Below are 22,038 nucleotides of genomic sequence, written 5' to 3'. Positions count from 1 at the left end.
TAACTGAAACATAGATCTAGATAATATCAATGGACTCAGCCTTAAATATTATAATATAATTCCATGAAAATGCCAATTTTGTTTTAAGGGTCGATTTCCATATAAAATGAGATAATGTTACTTTTCATGTGAAAATGTTTCTTTTTGAGCTGTCTCGTGTTAGATTAGACTATCTGCTACTGGCAACACTGATAAAAAGTTTTCCCGTGATATTAGAGTTTATATTCAGTACAAAACCAATGTGGTTACTTTGTTACTTACCTACTTTATTTAATAAGTAGCTGTTGCCCGCGAAAACACAAACAGAAAAGTAGTAAATTTTTTGTTCACTAATAGTATGATTATTTATTTACTTCCCAAGAAATGGCAAAGTGTGTTTGATGATTGCCTATGTTTTACACCTGTAAATATTTAATACGGTTGTGTTATGATCCGATTAGGTAAATCCAACTTCGATAAAGAGGTAGCTCGTGGAATCCAACTCGGATGGGCAGCGTTCGGGAAATTACGACACATCTTCACTGAAAACATACTTCAGTGTCTGAAAACAAAAGTTTTCAATCAGTGCGTGTTGCCAGTGATGACCTACGGAGCCGAGACGTGGTGCTTCACCAAAGGGCTTATCCACAAGCTCAGAGTTGCTCAGCGTGCTATGGAAAGGGCTATGTTAGACGTGTCCCTGCGAGATAGGATTCGTAATGAAGAAATCCGCAGGAGAACTAAAGTTACCGACATAGCCAAAAGGATTAGCACGCTGAAGTGGCAATGGGCTGGCCACGTAGCCCGCAGAGCCGACGACCGCTGGAGTACAAAGGTTCTGGAGTGGAGACCCCGTGTCGGCAAACGGCGTGTCGGTCGCCCCCCAACCCGTTGGTCTGATGATCTGCGGAAGGTAGCGGGAAGCCACTGCTGGATGCAGATGGCGGGTGACCGTTTGGGGTGGCGATCGTCGTCGTCGAGAGGCCTATGTCCAAACAGTGGACTACAGAAGGCTGAGAGAGAGAGAGAGAGTGTGTGTTATGGTAGATACCAGAGCTCATTCACACAGTAAATTTGATATCCCTCTGAATCATATGAGAAAAACTGAAAGATTTCCTAAAACTAATAAGACTGCCTTGTGTTTAACACTGTAAAAATTCCTGCACTTCTAAAGCTGCAAATTGGCATGTAGGTTATAAGTACTATATGTACGATCATTATGAATTAGTTATGGGATGATTAAGGTAGATGTGTGAACTGAATCACATCCCTATTAAGATATGGCTGACAAAATTTTACGTTGTTGACACATAATTTCTCTGCAGTAAAAAGTTACACTATACCACGTCGTGCTGAAAAATAATGTCGTGGGCCACCTAATGGCGCCTTAACGTAGAAATTGGCAGTGAAGCTCCCTATTAAATCCAGCCAGCACACTAGATAGCCAATCACCCGCTCCGTGGCTTGTCAATTAAAGCGGTCGGCTGCATCTTTTATGAGCGACGCATCGTCACAGATAGATTGCTTCATTGTTCGCTGCAATATGGACGAACAATGCTGTTGATTAGTGGTCGAATACGAACGCAATCACGACTGTTTGTCTAGTAAAGGGGTCGATGTTAGTGACTATGAGCTATGAGACAATATCACAATAGATTTACCCTGCTAGCTTCAGTCTAGACGGTAGGCTTCCTTCGCTATTTATGCAAGTCATCAAGTAAAGTGAAGATCTGTTCAGCTGCGACCTATAGTATGATGATAAGAAATGTATCTGAATACATCAATCTAAAAGAGAACTAGCCGAGTAAACACTTCCACACACTAATAAAGAATATACAGGGTGTTTCAAAAAGGGTATACTAAGCCGAAAGGGGGTGACTCAGGGGGTCATTCTGAACAACTTTTGTTCTACGAGTTTTGGAAATTCGCAAAAAAAAATATTGTTTCTCCATAGTAAAAAAGTCACGTGACCAACAAAGTTTCTATGGAAAAGGATATTTTTTTTCGTGTATTTCCAAAACTAGTAGTACAAAAGTCGTTCAGGATGACCTGAGTCACCGCCTTTCGGCTTAGCATACCCTTTTTGCAACAGCCTGTATAGCTTCCGAAGACGTATCTCTGTCATCCGATATCAAAGATAGGACGCATATTAATTGGACCATATATATACAACAAATTAAATAGCAGTTTAAGTTTATACCCAAACTCCAGGGCTGTAGCTAAAAAAATACTGCAAAAGTGGCTCATAAACAGAACCTATCAGGAAACTGAGGACTTGTTGGTTGTTGTTACCTAATTAATTAATTAGTAGAATTACAGCTAGATACATTATTTCATTGCTATTATTTTATTATTTTTTTGTTAAAAATCCTTTGCATCTAATTTCATGTTACCCATAAATAATTATAAAATTAATTACCTACACTATAAACTTCATTATAAACTTTATTGTTTGTTTAATTTAAATAGCAACTCAAATTCTCTTAGTACTTATCTGTATGTAACATTAACAATGTAACAAGAGTAAACGCTCACAAAATACCTTCATTGTCAATACTACATGTACCTACTGGCTAGAAAAACATTTCCTCCTATAGTACAGGCTAGACCTAGTTTAGGTGGAATTAAAAATGTAAATAACACATTCCTAGATTACCTAAGTACCTATATTGAGCACTGTTAAAACACCAATAACTTACCTAAGTTTTGCATGCTAACCTAATAATAGTTTAAGTAACTTCTTAATGTACCTATGTTTTTACTGACTTGTGTATTTGTAAAATGTGTGTGAAAATGGGTCAAATAAATATATTTTTGTATTTGTATTTGTATTAAAACTCTTCATTGCCAGCCCGGTTCACGCACTCTTCTCGGTGACAAAACATGAGGTCCGAAGGTTGTAGTGCGGCGCACACAATGCTACAGCGTAGGAGGCTCTTACAAAGTACACAACTACTATAGCACCCACTCGTATACAGGGTGCGATTTGATCAGTGATTAATTTTCTTTTTTAAAGGGTTACTCTGTATAAATAAGTGATAATATATTGTCATATTATATTATATTAATTGATACCTATTAGTAAAATATGATTGGAAAATATCATAGGCTGAACCAGCGACACCAATACCTACGCTTTAGTTTCTTAAAAAAATACTGTGAGTCAATGTATCGAACGCTTTTTTCAGGTCAACAAATATATCAAGAACAATATAATGTAGTTCATATATACATTACATTGATATTTCTGGTCATAAACTTATAATATTTCACCCTGTATACAAGAGTGTGAGTACAACCACAATACGGCGTCTGCTACCCCTTTGTACTGAAACTGTATAAATAGCTGAGGTCGGTTGTCTTCTGACCTTTGAAATTGTTTACTATTTACCGATTTTTAAGAATAGATACAAGTAAATAATAATAATAATATAACACCTAACATGATACTGGAAGTTGCGAGTCCGTATCGATATTTTCCAGAATATTGCCATAAGGGCATGTTACACAATGTCTGGATAATGGCTACCTGTGGGATAAAATACCAGCTGTCACTGTCTAAAACATCATTACAGAGAGTGACAGCGTGTTTTTCTTACCGGACCGGTAACGCAGTCACATGAGATCCATATTTATAAACATAAAATCTAAGAATTCATTATAAATAGGTATACCTATAGTTACTAATTCCACTATCACAATATGTACCTACTTAAGATAATTGTGTGTAAGTATTTATTAATGAAATTAAAGACGACCGAATGGCGTAGTGGTTAGTGACCCTGACTACTGAGCCGATGGTCCCGGGTTCGATTCCCGGCTGGGGCAGATATTTGTTTAAACACAGATATTTGTTCTCGGGTCTTGGATGTGCCCGTAAAATGGCAATAGGCCCGCCTCCTATTACATTGGGACTCACATAACACTCTGGCGAAAAGTGGGTGCAGCAATGCACCTCTGCTTACCCCGCAAGGGAGTACATTAGTACAAGGCGTGAGTGCGTGTTTTTTATTTATTTTTTATTTATTAATGGTATAGATGTGTACTATGCACAATATACGATTTCATATTGGTAGTGCTAGTCACGTCGAGAGCTTTAATATTGCAAGTTAAAAAGTCTCGAGTAGAAAATAACAAGTTTCAAATGAACCACTTGACAAGCCATGATACATATATTACTTACTTGTTACAAACTTTTCCTATCATGCTCGGTTACCATTCTGCTATGAAGAAAAATCTAATTGTTTTTGCATCCGTTCGAAGCCTTTTCATCATCAACTCAGCTAGCAAACGTCCACTACTAGACATAGGCCATATTGCCCATTTTCTTGATTCATTAATTTTCTTTCTATGTTTGTGAAATTGTTTCTGTTTGTGTGCAATAAAGATGATGTGAAAGCACTACCGGCTATCACATGCAACACTTTATTGTATTAGGTATTGGTATAGTAGAATAGAACCCGTAAGATGTTGGAGACAAACTAATATAAAATATCCATCCTTTGCATACTGCATCAGCCTGTACCGTTGACAAGTTTTTAATATAGGTGCTATTCGCTTATTGGGTGCTATGGTGAGTATGCACTATGCACGAGTTTTTGTTATTAATATGTCTGTCTACGTTACTTTTTCAACAAGTATCAGCCGATGATGTAGGTAGGTTTTAAAAGATCGAAGAAAATTCTATACAGTGTGTTTAAAATCAGTCCTAATAATCAACCTTAGTTTGTCAATTTTCGAATTTTTCCAATAAAAATATATTTTTCTGTTGAAATTGCGTCGATCACTTTTAACACTATTATATAGGTTAGGTACTTTCCACTTTTGCAACACCTCTATAACCACTGCGCCATTCGGTAAATTCATACATATTTATTTGTCAAACCAAACAAAATAAGGAGTTTTCGGATGGGTCCTAGTTGGAAGGTAATATCAAGCTTCATAAATAAGGCATCTGTGCGGAAAATATTATGCGTTACTCGACGCCGTTCTGGCTAAATATACTCTAGAAACGGCAATATAAAACATTCGCGAGCAATGAAAAAGTTCCAGGAAAGTCGGACGGTCGAATGGCGTAGTGGTTAGTGGCCCTGACTGCTATGCCGAAGGTCCCGGGTTCGATTCCCGGCTGGGGCAGATATTTGTTTAAAGACAGATATTTGTACTCGTGTCTTGGGTGTTGATATTTATATTTAGTATCTATCTATCTATGTATTCGTGTAGATATATCAGCTGTCCGACACTCATAACACAGGTTCTGCCTAGCTTGGGGTCGGATGGCCGTGTGTAAGATGTCCCCACATATTTATTTATTTATTATTTATTAAAGTGCAAAATAGCCTTAATTTTAAAATATTTAATTTAGAACACAACACACGTTTTTGGTTGGTAATATTGTGATGCACAGTTACATGTACTTCAATATTGCAGACGGCGTCAAAGCTAACCTTTTCCGTTTACGAGTCTCTCACGAGTCTATTATTAAGATGCAAAAAGTAAAGCTCTCAGTTTTACAGTATCTTTTCTAGTCAATATCAGGGTGTTGCAAAAAGGGTATACTTAGCCGAAACCTACATGTGCAGCATGGTATATCTAAGCCCGAAACTAAAATCAGAATAAAATTTATTATAATAATTTAATACTTAATAAATTAAAATTATTTTCCATAGAAACTTTGTTGGTCACGTGACTTTTTTACTATGGAGTTTATTTGCGAATTTTAAAATTCTGATTTCAGTTTCAGGCTTAGATATACCATGCTGCACATGTAGGTTCCGGCTTAGTATACCCTTTTTGCAACATCCTGTATTATTCAGAAATTATTAAATATATAAGTAGTGCATCTTTATCAGAGTTCATCTATATTTTATTAAATATTTGTTTTCCTTATTTTGGTGTGCAGTGTTGGATTATGAACACTCGCTTTGATGATAATACTTTTCCCCAATAAGACTCTTCTAGATAATTTTGTTGTGTATCTGTTTGTTTGTTGGATACGAGGAAGGAAACACCAGCAATAACTCATCCATACCATCTCTTTGTACGATTCTGGCTACAGTGATAGTTCGATCTAATATCGCACATTACTTTGTGCCTATTGTGTTGAAAAATTATACCACAGTAATTCCCTCTAGGATTCCGGTTTATATTACCTCTCACTATAAAAAAATGGTCTCGTTTATTAACTGGTTATGAAAGACAATTATTATTTTTACCACATAACAATCAAGTTACTTGATAATAGTAATAATAATTACTGTTCCTCATCTCTGGCTTGCCTTTATTGGTTGTCCAGAGTGAACACTGAAATGGAACAGGATCTCTCACCTATTGCTTGTCTTCATTGGCTGGCTTGAGTGGTGTACCGCTAGAGCAGATATGCTCGAGGAAAGCTCTACGTCACGGTAATGTGCTAGCGACTATTTTGGGGGCCCATGCTATGTGTGCGAGTCACCCCCTGCCTTTTTATCCGTATGTGAATCATATAGGTCAGGTGGGGGCCATAGTCCTCCCATAGTCCCAGTTACCCAGTCCATTTAGAACCCCCTTCCATAAACTGTATTATAGTTCTCCATATCCTACAATAGTTCTGCACTAACCGAGGGTTTTACTTCTATAGTTTTCACCGGGAAAATCGTCGGTTAGTTTCACATTTCAAGTCGATTAATGTTGTTAAAAGGGCCTTCGGCCCCATGCACACCTTCCAAATGTCCGGGACCCCATGGTCCCGAGATGGACAAATAAACAACATAATAATTAATATAAAAACAATAACCGTAAATTTTCACCATTGTTAATGACGGTCTGTCGGAGTGCGTAGAAAATTATGGGACAAGAACATTAGGAGTCCTGCTTTTTAACCTTCTAAAAACGTCTAAATTCGTCTGTATGTACCTATTAACTGATTTCGCTCATTAGTTTTTTATGTATCTCTGCTTTACCTCATTACCTTACATGTTTTACCTACCCGTGTAATAACTTATCAGTAAACTTGTCAATCGTATCGCCGAAATTAATCATTTGGTTTATTAGAGCTTGTTTGCTGGATGAACTTGCTTTATGTAATTAGGCTGCTATGGCGGAATTCGCTTTACTCAATGCAGGATCCTAGCATTCCAAGCATAGTTGAAATACTCCTGTTATGAACTTTGAGCACAAATATCATAGGAAATAATTACCTACTTGCCGCAATGTGTTTCAGTAGGTACAATACTGTTGTGAGTTTCCCATTCAAGGTATGCGATACCACAAAAAAGTTTTGACGATTTTCGGGTTCAAAATGTATTGAATTTGACACTTAGTACCTACTTAGTTTCGACTTCGCTAGACCCTCACAGGTTCATTGTTGTTTATAATGATTTTTGACTCATTGAGGTAAAGATAGTTCAAACATGCCTGAGTTACTTTTTATGAAAGTACTTAACACTTAAATATAATACTATATGGGTATAAAATTGCCCCTCCTTTCGTTTCCGTCTCTACACAAACTCCCTCTCACCCTAAGTTTTTCAAACAAAACATGTTCAATGCTGAGTGACGCATGGGCGTAAGAATAAACAGCTTAGCACAAGACGTGTTAAGTATTTAGTTAAGCGACTCACGTTTTCTGTCCCGACATTTACATAACCTTAAGGCGTAGATCCTTTTAAGCTACAACACGATGTTACTGAATAGCTCTTTCTACGAAACAAACCAATGCTTTTACTGAAAGATTATAGGAATCCTGAAATAGCAGGATCGTTACCATAGAAACGGAAATTTCCACAAATATAAGAGCCACACAGCCCACTCAATGAATACCAAAGCTATTAGCTTGCTATTGGTATCATAAAACTTTATGAAACCAACAAGCCGTTTGAACAAATAACCATAACAGTTCAAGTTTACAAAAATTGTATCAATTTCTGTTCCGATACGTAAGTACATATCATAAATGAATCGATTGCCGTTCAATTTAACTCTTACAACACATCAATAAACATTATTTTATATAATTATCGTACCGGTATTGTGCTTACATCAGGGACATCCATGCTGGCCTGATTATCCCGTTCACAATTCGACGTGCTTACTTATTCTATTCTATTCTATTCTCTGTGGGGGTGTAAGTACCTGCACCTGGCTCTCTCGACTGGAACCTTTGTATATATCCCCAAGGTCTAAACTGCCTTCCTAAGCTTGGACCATTTCCCACCACGCTGGTCCACTGCGGGTTGGCGGGTTCACATACCTAGATGTGCTAGATCTAGATATGCAGGTTTCCTCACGATGTTTTCCTTCACCGTAAGAGCGATGGTATATATTGTACTTAAGTTAAAAGAACTCATTGGTACATGCCAGCGCCGGGATCGAACCCGCATCTCTGGCGTGAGAAGCGGGCGCTTACCCGACTGAGCTACCACCGCTCCCGTGCTTACTTATATTATATATTACATTTTACACTTGTTCTTTTGAGGTGAACATGGGGGCAGGCTATATTATATGAAATAGCATGTGTTTTTTTTCAGATTACATTACCTTTTTAATCACATTTTGAAGTGTTTACCATTCTAAATTATACATTGGGTTGGGCTTATACGTACAGTACCTACATACCCTTGACGAACCCCACCACCCATAACATCTGTTTTATAACTTTGAAAACACAAATGTAATTATATTAAAGACGCAAGTAAAACATTCCCATTACTGTGGTACTTTTGAAACATACATAATATAAAATGCCACCCGACAGCTTCCTTCTTGGAACAACAGAAAGAGAGATATAAATGATACTTTATTACCCCCGGAATCTTGACCTTTTTGTCACTTTAAAATAGTGTTAGCGACGCACATTTGATATTAGCTATTTAATACACATATGATATTTAAAGCTATACCTGTTTGTCAGGGGCGTGCGACGGGTAGTAATTTTATTAATCGTAAAACATTTTTCTAAAACCAATGTTAGTCTATATTTGAGACCCAAGCCCGCCGCACGCTCCTCTTGCCTTTTAAAGTGTGAAGCTACCTTCCGAAATTAAATAAATTGTTCAAATTGTCCAAAAATCGGTTTTTCGCCTTATCTACGTCACCATCCACTTATCTGGGGGCACGGCAGTGCCCCCACCAAGTCGAGCAAAAAAGCGGCACGGCCGTACCATCCTTTTCTCGAAGCAATTCAGGCCATTTTCGACCCACTGTAACTTGGTTGTGGATAAAACTAAAAGACTGAATTTTCAATAACCATACAGGCATTGTAAAGACACGGTATATTTCAAATTTCATTCAATTTGAACCAGTAGTTTAAGAATTATAACGGGTCAAAGTTTCTTAATTTTGTCACTGACTCACTCACTCACTCACTCACTCACTCACCGATCATAAAAATTCTAAGGCACTTCTAGCAGACCTAGAAGCTTCAAATTTGGAATATAAGTAGTGTTTGGTGTATAAACCAAGGAAAAACTAAAATATTCCACCACCAACTCGAGTAAAATTTTTAATTTTAAATTTTGGCCCAGTTTTAAATAATTTCATAATCACATATCTGGGGGCACGGCAGTGCCCACCAAGTAAATATAGGCGCACGGTAGTGCCCCTGCCAAATCGAGCAAAAGATTCGCGTCATGGAAATTTAATCCGCAAAAAATGGATTACCTACCTACGGACAAATTACATCAGGCTACCAGTGCTACCACTTATAGTAAATTTTTCTTAATGTACAATGAACTTTGTGTATTGGAAACTAAGGTTGAAATTTAATTAGGGAAATTTGATGCAGTACGAAGTATCAAAGTTACGTTTATTCATTACGTACATTACGTAGCCAAAAAATAAAGATTCTTGATTTATGTAGGTAGGCAACCTACCAAACTATGTTAACGCACCTACGTACCTAGAAGGTACCGAAAAGAAAAAAAGTAGAACTGTCTACAAAATACTAAAAGAAATGAGATCCCATCAAAAACAATACTTGTCAAAAAAAACCAAGTCTCGTAACTCAGTTGTTCTACGGTAAAAAGTTGTGAGATCCACGTAATACCAAGTCTTATCCACGCACGCATCTCAATCTTAAAAATATTTAATGTTTTATATGAATATATTGACTCGGCCATCGCATGGCAACACGTGTTAATTAAATTATTTAGTGCGATGACCAAGTCAATATATTTATATAAAACATTAAATATTTTTAAGATTGAGATGCGTGCGTGGATAAGACTTGGTATTACGTAGTAGTTAGTGGTAGTCGTAGTACGAGTTACGAGACTTGATTTTTTTTGACAAGTATTGTTTTTGATGGGATCTACAACTTACAAATAGGTTTAAAATTAACATCATGGCGACGTCTAAACTCGTGTGTTTCAAAGTCATTTTATCCTTGTTAATTTAGAATACGGTCTATGAATCTGTAGGTATACATTTATTCAAAAATATCAAATGGTTTCTGAAAAATGCTACGAAATTGTAAAACTGACCAATTTTCCTTGAAAATTATCCCCAACAAAGTGGATTGAAGTGTGCATTGTATTCAATATATGTATAAAATGTACATCTCCCCCTTTCTTTGTGCTAATTTTGTACGCTATGAAAATTACTTTTACGGAGAATTTTGCTTTGCATACTAATTTGCACATAACTTGGCTGCATAGCGACGATTATAAAGTTTTTAGAGGTTTTCAGTATGATAAGGATATATCTTCTTCTTCTTATCGTGATGGTGATAAAGACTAGAGCTGTGTGTGTAGACCTTTTATCAGCTAACATAATTCCTGTGACAGATAACAATTTTCCTAATAACGCACAAATACTATTGCGAAATCTTTGTTAATTAATTTTAGTTACATGTTATTGGATACGAGTCATAAAATTAGTTGAAAGACTAAAGTCTAAAGAATTTAATTAAGTAGTAGGATATACCAAAAACCGTAAAACTCAAAACACATCTATAACTGATTCCTGAAATCATGTTAGCTGAAACGAGGTTTTTACTCGTGATAAAAGTAGCTTGTCCCACGGACTGTGCAGGGTGCCTCATCTCGTCATACCTTTAGCACATGTCAAAATTATATGACCCCTATTTCGGCCGCAGGTTTAAAAGAAACGTACCGGCTGAATAAAGCAGTCCTTCATTTTTCGTCACGCAATAAACCTAACCGTGAGCCATTATTCTGAGATCCACCCGGCTTTTCTCGACCAAGTTAACAAGACATCTCGGAAACACACGTGTGTGTAAGACAATAAGATCCATTTTGGTCTGGTGTCGGAACGTTTAATACGAGTTTATTACATCCGTGAAAGAAAAAGTAAAGGAACTTAAAGATATGGTGCGAACAAATTTATACTAGGGGAAAAACAAGGCTTTTATTATAGAGAGTGAAAATTTATCCGTGAAACACTCGGCAAAAACAACTTCGGGTACAAGGCATAACAAGGTTGGCATTTGCGAAGCGTCTTACATATTCTCCTCTGCCATTCTCTCTCCCCAGGGTTCAAGGTCTTCAATCAATAGATGATGTCGGTGATGACGTTATACTGCAGAAACAGGAACACTTCTGGTTGGAATGGTCCACCGATTTGTAGACGCTCAGCGTGCTTTGGAAAGAGCTAACGATTGCTAATTTGGCCAACTACGGGCCGACTGTCTAAAGACTCAAAATTTCATAGGTAATAGGTACTTATGCCGAGTTGCAGAAGGAAACTTTAAGCTAATGGTTTATTTAGCTATATTATAAGTAGTTAGGTAGTAGGTACACCGCCCTCAAATTTTCTTTACTTTTATTTCTTTATGTTTAAGGTTACCTGTAAGAGATCGCCCTAAGCGATAAGGTCGCCTATCGTTCATTGTTCCTAGTTCTCTTTGTATGTTTTAATTTGTGGTGTTCCATAAAGATATATTCTATTCTATTCTATTCTAATGTCGACATGTCTGTCTCTTTCTGTCCGTATACTATCAAAGCAAGGCAGCAATATATTTAAGGTCACATTAGTTTAAAGTTCCTTTCTGCAACTCAGCGTTAGTGAGGAAGGACAAATTCATGGTATTTTATTTTAGTCTTTTTCCCCCACTCGGCGAGTCAGCCCGGAAAGTACCCATCAGTAGTTTATGAAGAAAAATCACGAAAGATATGGGGTTAAAAGTAAGTAGTATAGTAAATCCTAAGTATATCTAGACACTTTATAAATACTGATAGATTTATTATTAGGTTATTAGCTCTGTTATCTCTGTCAGTTTCAAAACACAGACAGTCGGGGATGATGCATAATTTATTGATATGTGTATTCCTAATGTCACTAACATTATACCTACTTATATTAGCTTAATGGGCTTATAATTATGAATGCAGTGGCAGCGTGATATTTATTACGTATGGCCACTGTGTGTAGAATACGTACCTAATTGTAATGTATGTGTTTTTTGGTTATCAATAAGAATTAATAAGATAATATTATATTCTATCGTGCAGAGGCAACATAGTGTTAAAAGAAAGCAGGGCTACGTAACCTATTTAATAAAAAAAAAATAAAAAACACGCACTCACGCCTTGTACTAATGTACTCCCTTGCGGGGTAGGCAGAGGTGCATTGCCGCACCCACTTTTCGCCAGTGTTATGTTAGTCCCAATGTAATAGGGGGCGGGCCTATTGCCATTTTACGGGCACATCCAAGACCCGAGAACAAATATCTGTTTAAAACAAATATCTGCCCCAGCCGGGAATCGAACCCGGGACCATCGGCTCAGTAGTCAGGGTCACTAACCACTACGCCATTCGGTCGTATTTAATAAAAATATAAGAAATACCACGTACTGTTTAAAAACTGTAATGTATATTGTGTCTTATATCAATAAAGATAAATGTATTATGCCCAGAATGCGCCGATATAAGGGGTGTTAATTTAATATAAGTACTCATAAGCTTATCATGTTCAGTAGCAGTAGTAAAATCTACCTTTAGATTAGGAAAATCTAATTAAACTATAAGTTACTCGTTGAGGCTCCTTTAGCCTCCTGCACCCGTGACCTAATACATAATATGAATCAAAATTGATTCCGTCCTCTCTTAATATACACTGCAATCAAACTGTTATGTAGCTATACGACTATGCGTATATATAGGTACCTAATCTGCTGATTACGCATCACTTCACGTACCCCATAAGTACCTACCTGTGCATCCTACATTGCCAGATATAATCTCCTAATGGCATTCTAATTTCAATCCAAACCTGTAGCTGAATACATTTTGCCAATCCTCATTACTCCACCTGCACAGTCAATGAAAACATCGTCTATAAAAATGGCCTCAAAGCTGTTAAGCTGTTCGATTTTGATTCTATTAATAGTTTTTGTTTCTGTGTCCTTCTGTGAAGAAGCTGAGACCACAGTCTCTCCCACTGATAAAGCAGAGGAAGAAGTGGAAGAAGAACCAGAGAAGAAGGGATGTTCCATTTGGTGCTGGATTCAGAAGATTGCCATGTTCGTTATATCTCAACTGCTCAGTGGATAGAAGAATAAAACTAATTCTATTAATAAAAATATTATGCGCGTGTAATTCGTCTTTTGTTTCAACGCTTGAAAGTTTGAAATGGATTAAGTTGAAGAAAATAACTGAATGTGTATCGATTAATTTACAATAAAAGAGCCGAGCATTTATGAGGATTTAATTTTAATACTATTTTACTAATACTATATATATATATATATATATATATATATTTATAATACTCACGTGCAAAGAAACAGTTCCACTTATAAAATTACGATACTAAATAGCCTATATTTATAATACATAATAGGAAATTTGAATAACATGTTTGAGTTTTTAGTTAGTAATATTCTGGTGAGCTTTTAAATGTCCTTCAATATTACAGACGCCATCATTCAGCAAGCTTTTTCCGCTTAGGAATTACCTGGTGATTTTCTGATTGGAACTTTTTCATTGCACGTGAGTGTATTTCGTAACTCAAATTAGTAACTTCAAGTGTTTATTTCCTGATTTAATTACCTAAAGACCTACCGTTTTACCGTTATTTAGAGGCACCATAAATCAATTAACTTAATTAGAAACGCAAGCCTACTTCAACCTACTTCAGTAAGTAAATACCTACTGATTGGGATCGCAGACATACTCGTTAGATTTATGCTTACAACTCTAACAGCCAATTGCTAATATAAAGGTGCTTTTGGAAGCGCAAATATTGAGAATGTTTTAACGGTTAATTTAACGTTATTTGTATCCGCCAGGTCTTCGAAATAGAATTTTATGTAAAAGTTACGTAATTGGATACAGTACTTTCCTAAATATAATATTTCATATAAGTATATCCTTAAAAACTGGAAGATGGCTATGGGGCGACCATGTTGCCACCCTTACAGGTGGAAATTATTTTTGTAATAAAAACAGGTAGGTACACTGCTAATTAAAACCTCCTAATATTAAAACATACAAAATAACTATTAAGATCGGTACATAACTGACTATCGGTAAAAATACATAAAAATAACATCCAGAAGAATGGAGAACACTGTTCTTTTTTTGAAGCTACTTTAGAATCGTTTCTTTTTTAAGTTGCCAGATGCAAAATTAATTAAAAGCTCCTTTCAGCTCTGAATCAGCACTATCCATACAAACAAGCGCTCCGATTACCAAACGTACTATTGCTTCTGTGAATTTTCGAGCTAAAATGTTTACGAAGCCAAATTAATTAAACCCAGAGATGGTTCAGAAAAGCGTAGTCTTTATAAAATAGCTATCACGATGCTATCAACCAAGATCGGTTGCTCTATTTGCACAGGCCACACCTTGAATGTTTTTTTTCAATACATTTTGTCATTTTGAAAAGATGGCTCAGGAGTTTCTTGTCTCCGTTCTTCTCCTAAGATAGAAAGTACCTTATCCGTACGGAGAGTAGTTTGTAAAAATAGACGTTCATCAGAATATTTTATATGTATATGTGTAGTAGGTCTATGTATTTATACTATGAATAAAAACATTTGACTTTTGACTTTTTGACTAATATTAAACGGTGAATGGTAAGTAGTTGAACGTTTTTTTTACCAATATGAAATCGTCTGCATGAATAAGCTCGCAACAATCCCAAAATAAATACCCATTTTTATCAATTAAATTGAATGGATATGGTTCTACACGCTATAGAATAGAATAGAATGGAATATTTTTAGAATATAATATCTTTTATTAGGCGTAAAATTTTACATTTATTTCTGTCCACCATTGTCATAATATAATATTACTCTACCACCATTTCACAAAGGCCCCGATAGTTATAGACTAATATTTTATTTATAAGAAGTAGCCATATACACAGTTAACTTTGTTTGGCAGCGCCATTAAATACATATTATGGGTCAAACAATTAAGCTAGCAATTATAAATAGATTTCACTACAGCTATATAAAATATATCTCACATTATGTAATCCTTTGTGCTGTGACCTCGTATGAAGAGAAAAGTTTGACCGTTATTAATTATTCCGCCCGGCCCAGAGCAAAAACTCTGTGTTTAAATTGTTACGATTCCTTGGGGACGTAAAGTTTTAAATATGACAACATATTTGCGAGAAAGGGTTTTATGGAATTGTGAATCTACACGCTACAGTGGAAAATATAAAGGCTAGTTTTTTTTGGTTTGTTTTTCATGTTATCTTTTTTATTTGGTAATGATAGAGTTTTGAGTACCTATATAGTAGAAAAATCATTTACCCAACCATGATGGTCGTTAGCTAGTATTGGTATGTCGCGAACCGCCATAATTATGGCGATCACGAATTGTCATGATACTATTCAATCATAGGTATTATTTAAGAGATGTAATATGAGGTTGTGATTCTTGTAGAATAGGCACAGGAAATCGTACCCTGCCGGACCGTCTCATATGGTAACGTTGTGCTCATACTATAAGAAATGAAATTAAAATAAATACGAATATGCCAACTCTCACCGGGTGAATCAAATCGGTGCACTGTGGTAACACAGCCTATATTAAAACATTACACGCCAATCACATACATCCACTCTCATTGCCATTGCATTGCACTAAAGCTTCAGACTGCATAATATATGTCAATAGCATCCTCACTTGCCCCGCCTCTTGGCTGAAGGCCGTAATACACGTACCTGCACTACGATGCACACGCGTATACGTTTACTATCATCAACTCATGCCCCGCGTCTTCGCTAAGGGCCGTAATACGAGTACCTGCACCTCAATGCACACCCGCACACGTTTACTATCATCAACTCATGCCCCGCGTCTTCGCTAAGGGCCGTAATACGAGTACCTGCACCTCAATGCACACCCGCACACGTTTACTATCATCAACTCATGCCCCGCGTCTTCGCTAAGGGCCGTAATACGAGTACCTGCACCTCAATGCACACCCGCACACATTTACTATCATCAACTCATGCCCCGCGTCTTCGCTAAGGGCCGTAATACGAGTACCTGCACCGCAATGCACACGTGCATACGTTTATCATTCTTTCATCATCTATCACTCTCTCATATCATGTTTCGTCACTATTAATGATTTATAAACATTAAATGTCGGTTCTGTAGATACCGACGAAGGGCCTCCAACCACCCCTTATAGCCCTCCCTGACCACACAGTATATTCTCTTCTCACTAGTTAAACATTTACCCAAGTCACAGTAGTCCACTCTTATTTGGGGTACGACTTCAAATTACCGTATGCTTAACGACATACCAACATTAGCATAATCAATGTCAATAGCAATCACAATTCAAACACCAAGAAAATAAAGTATAAAATGGTTTCCACTTACATTATCTCCATAGTTTCGTTACTCATTATAAACACAATTGCTCCATCAAGGAATAAAGTGTATAACTTATCAATCATAAACGAGAGATAAAAAGTAAGTAGAAAGATCACTTAGCTGTACTCGCTGTAACTATTGTCTGAACCGGGCCATCACTCCCGCCTCGGCTCCACGTGCCTGGTCGCCTCGGCTCCGCTGCGCCGGGTCCTCACGATTCCACGGTACTGATCACCCCCTCACTCTGACCGTCTGCTCACCGCGGCTGCTCACACAAAAGTGGCGCTCCACCACACCCGTCGAGTCGCCCCGTATTCACTTCTACCCACTAGTTACCGATATAAATTTTAGGCTCGTCTACACTATTGAAAATTCTACTCGATTTAAGTGAAGTCGAAATGTGATTCGCGATCTTTCGCGACAGGTAGCATTAAGAAGTCAAATCTCGAAAAAAGTAGAGTTTAAAAAAACCCAATTACTTTTAAAATAATACGAGAAATTCATAAAACGACATTCCTATTACTTTACCGTGAACTTCAAAGACCCCTCAGATATTAAGTTGCGCATTTCCATGTCGCCATTATCTTTCATTGCATTTGTAATGAGACTAAGGATTCCCCATTCGAACACGCCGAGCTGTTGGAGGAGATTACAGTGGTAACTGCGATGTTCTCACCATGTTATTAACGTTTAAGAGGTGTTTATCCTGAAATTTCAGCATTGGTTTTAAACTATAAGTAATATGGATCTATGGTCTGAAATAAATGATTTATTTATTTATAAGTACTTAATGGCATTCAATAACGACTCAATACATTGACGAGTTTGACGACCGAATGGTGTAGTGTTAGTGACCCTGACTGCTATGCTTGAGGTCCCGAATTCGATTCCCGGCCGGGACAGAGTGTTGTGGTACTCATTGTGAATGGCATAATTATGTCCATGCAGTCAAAGAAAACGGTCTGATGATGAGAAACCCATTTGTAAAAAGGCATTTAAGTTTGAATTCCGACATACACACAAGGGCGCGTAAACACAGGACTTACGAATGGTTTGTAGACAGTTTTTAAATCAAAACGCATGAATTTTTAATCTTTGTACCAGTAGTAATCGCGCTGACTTACAAATCTTCTATAAAACCTTTCTAAGATCTAACTAGACTAACTGTTTGAATTCCCATTTACAAAGCAGATTGAAGATTAGGATTAATTTCCGCCACTAATGTCAGATATCACTTACCCCAGTGTCCATAGCAAAGACCCATATACATATACTTGCGTTGAATTGGATTTGCTCTACTACACTAGTAAAGTAATTAGGAAACAGTCAGCACAAAATGGCATATTTATTACCTCTACTATTTTTAATCTATACAATAATAAAATTAAAGTGGGTAAGCATTTGAATTGATGTAACTATCAGTGTATGTATTTTAATTCGATGGAGCCCTTAAAACTACTTTAAAAAACAGGGGGAAAATTAGAAGCAACACTTTAATTTGCGAATACAAAAATACAAACGACCACAGCCACTAGCGACCAGAATCTTTAAGGGAAACAGCGAACAACTGTGTGCACTCATTAAACACCTTCGCCTTCTTACAGACATCTCTACTCAAATCCATAGACTTGATCTTCTGGGCGCACGTGTCTCCAACATCGGAAATGAGTATCCGTGGGTCGTACCTATGAATTTGTTGCACTCTCCTATAGTAGTTCTTGATAATGATCTTTCCATCGTTGCTCATTATGCCGAATTTCTTCAGAACACAGTGTAGTATACACGGAACGTCGTTTTTATCGATATTTAGCGGGTAGTTGTACAAGTTCCTTGGGTACATCTCTACGAGGCATTCGTTGGTGATTTTGTCCGCTTTTTTGTCGGTGGTGTAGAGGGTTGAGATTGTCGGTTCGGATTTGAGGCTCTCGAAGAGGAGCGGAGGGCTCAGGCCGAGGACGGACGGCAGTACGGCGAGCAACACAGTGGCGGGAATCATTTCTGAAACATATAAGTTATAAGTAAAAAGGAGCGGTGTTAGCTCAGTCGAGTAAGCGCCCGCTTCACACGCAAGAGATGCGGGTTCGAATCCCGGCGCTGACATGTACCAATGAGTTATTTCAACTTAAGTACAATGTATACCATCGCTGTTACGGTGAAGGAAAACATCGTGAGGAAACCCGCATATCTAGATTTAGCACATCTAGATATGTGAACCCGCCAACCCGCAGTGGACCAAGTGGTGGGAAATGGTCCAAGCTTAGGAAGGCAGTTTAAGACCTTGGGGATATGCACAAAGGTTCCACTCGAGAGAGCCACGGGCAGGTACTTGCATCCCCACAGAGAATAGAATAGAATAAGTAAAATGTCTATACGTCCGTAATATACTCCAAAAAGCGCAAGGCTCGCTTGCGAGTCACCGTTGACTACCCCTTTGGGGGATGACAGTTGTAGGCATAATAATATGGAGTTTGGTTTAATTATTGTCTAAACAATAGCACTTTTATGTGTAAATCCGTATACAGACACGATTACTATAATTTCAGGGCATTGCACAATGTCGCATAATCTTGCTACCAAATTACAAATTGTTCTACCAGTTTTTTCAAAATAAACTTAGAAAAAATATATGATTAAACTTGGATACAAATACACTTGTGGGTTATTTAAATATATATAGCATTCTTTTTAAACCTAAAGTTTCGTCCTTTGTAGGTAGCAACCGACATTTGGGGAACATTTCTCTTAACTATGTAGTTATGCAAATTTTCTTTCTTTTGATGTTAAAGAGAATTGTTGCTTAGAAATGGCAACCGCGAGCTACAAACGAAAAAATACAAAACTTTTTGCGTTTCATATTTTCTAGAGACATTTCGGCACTGTTGTAAATTAAAAACTGTACATTTTGTAAAGACGCGATGTTTTTCTAAACAGTATTCACCTTAAAATTCCACCCTGTGTTCTAGTAATAAGTACCCACACAGTGTTACTAATATTTATGGTACCTAAGTATCACTTTTGAAATCAGTGTAAGTATCGAAATTAGTTTATCTGACTTGCGTTTGAAATTCCTGCGCGACCTGTGAGCATAATATAATCAAAAGTGGAAGAACTTACTTATTATAAAGTTAGATATAACAACTTTTTTACAATAATAACACAAATATTATAATATTCACATAGTGACTTCAGCTTTTGCAGCCGAGAGAAAAACAGAAACTGCACAAATTACTGAAACGAATATTGTTTCAAAACCGGCTGTTACGGTGTTTTTATACTTTTGCCAAAACAATTGCCCTATTGTTCTACAAACAGCGAGATTAGGCGCCAAAAGAGCATATTTTCGAATTGGCTTAGAAGAGTAATTCACCAGGTGTTAATGCTAATTGTTATGTATTAAGTACATGTGCATATTGTATTTTACAGGAAAGTAAGTGGTTCTGGGGTCCTTCTGTACTTTTCTTAAATGACTTTTGAAAATTATCGATAGAAATCGCACAGGTAGACACGTACAGCAGATATCGATTTATATTGTTGATTATCGATTACACCCATTTTTAAATTCATAAATTAAAGTTTAAGTAAATAGGTACCTATATAATATAATAAAAAAAAATAAAGATAATTACTTAGGTCTAACAAGTTTCCACCTTTTCGTTCGAATGGTATAAGAGGATCGGCTAAACATGGACGTGGGCGTTATAACTATCTTTTATTATCCAATTGGCATTTGTCCGAATAAATAAGACGTTCTTCAGACAATAAAGATTTCGCCCTAGGGGAGGTACGAACTTACAGTCAGCAAAAGAGATAGGTTGCCACCCCAGCGCAAACAGTTTGGACCTGAGAGTCATGGGTGGAAGATACATAGATGAATCAAATAATTACTATAACAATCACTATTACTATGGACTAGCCAAACCCTTCCTTCATTGGAAGGAGACCCGTGCCTCAGCAGTGGGGACGTAATGGGTCGTGATGAATCACTATAAGTTGAGTATTTCTCGTGTCACGTATCATCTGTCAGTGGATCACAAAATCATAGAGATTGCGCCAGGATGGCCCATGTAGCTCTTTTGCTGACTGTACCAAAATAATCTTCTCCAATATTATAAGGAAACTGTATTGTTTCGCAAACAAAAGGAATATTTTATTGCGATTTCCTTGTTGTATGGCAAATAAAATAAGTTCAGTCTGTAAATAAGTTAAAAGACATGGTTAAACTATGCAGGTAGTCTTAAAACAATCGCTTTAAACTATAAGACCACCATTTTGTACTGTTATTATATTATACATAGTTACATACGTATAAGCGTTGCAATTAAATTACAATATCAGAATTAGAAATTTTGAATAATTGTTACCTGGAATTTATTAAATTGTCCAATAAAACACACAAAAAGAATTGTGACCAATAAACTTTTTAATCTATAAAGAAAACAACACAATACCTTACTCTAAGTAATTTTGTAGGTATCTCAAATTATAATTGCCTGCGGCAAGTAAGCAAATAAATTCGTTTTACTTTCAATTTTGTACAGTATAATATAACAACATCGAATTTAAATAAGTACATAAACGAATTCAACAAACAAACAAAATAAAGTAAGTAAAGATTTCAGTTTTTTCAGTAAATTTAATATCACTCGTCATCAGTAAGTAGTTGTTGAACAATAAAAATACCAACTTTTTTTATCCAACACCAAATATCACAGGTTTTTTTCCGTGGTTTCTCCGTTGTAGTAGTAGTAGATAACACTTTAGGTGTAGTATAACTATGTGGTATGTATTCATAATCTGGCTGATGTCTCGGTATATAACAAGCTAACGATTTGCATATTAGTGCAAAAAGTATAATAACTATAGTATATTTGATTTTGACCCCCAATTTTGCGGAGTATATCATTTTCATACTTAATTGACATCTTGTTACATTTTCCTCCTTCCTTATGTGGCTACCCTCTAAGTCCTTTAAACATACTTTAATATCAATTACTTAGGATACTTTAAAATAGATTATATTTTATACACAATATTTAAAACACTTATGTAACTTTTCGTAGTTTACTTAGATAATAATAGTCCGAGCACACAACTAAGGAACATTTATCGAATCCAATCTAAAAACTAGATTTTCTTCCGTCAAGTTATGTTAAAATTGAAATTCACTTTCTGGGCAATTTCTCCGTGGTTCCACAAGCAATAATTATTGAGTTATTTCAATATTTTCCATTTCCAGTTTCATCTTCACCGACAGCTTCGTTTGACCTTTTCGAT

At 36.6% G+C, this 22,038-nt stretch overlaps 1 protein-coding gene across 1 annotated transcript; it reads right to left on the bottom strand.

Moving 5' to 3' along the window:
* Nucleotides 1–18,239: 18,239 nt before the first annotated feature.
* On the bottom strand, nucleotides 18,240–18,913 carry LOC105391758. The gene has a single exon (XM_011563304.3). The coding sequence runs from the start codon at nucleotides 18,863–18,865 to the stop codon at nucleotides 18,296–18,298; it is 570 nt and encodes a 189-aa protein (XP_011561606.3). The 5' UTR covers nucleotides 18,866–18,913; the 3' UTR covers nucleotides 18,240–18,295.
* Nucleotides 18,914–22,038: the final 3,125 nt, after the last annotated feature.

The sequence above is a fragment of the Plutella xylostella genome, chromosome 14, assembly GCF_932276165.1.
Source record: "Plutella xylostella chromosome 14, ilPluXylo3.1, whole genome shotgun sequence".
In the NCBI taxonomy this organism is placed as follows: domain Eukaryota; kingdom Metazoa; phylum Arthropoda; class Insecta; order Lepidoptera; family Plutellidae; genus Plutella; species Plutella xylostella.
This window is presented reverse-complemented; position numbering and strand designations above follow the sequence as displayed.

Coding starts and splice junctions, on each gene's coding strand:
- LOC105391758 (XM_011563304.3), bottom strand. CDS start 18,865: ATGTCAGCGCCGGGATTCGAACCCGCATCTCTTGCGTGTGAAGCGGGC.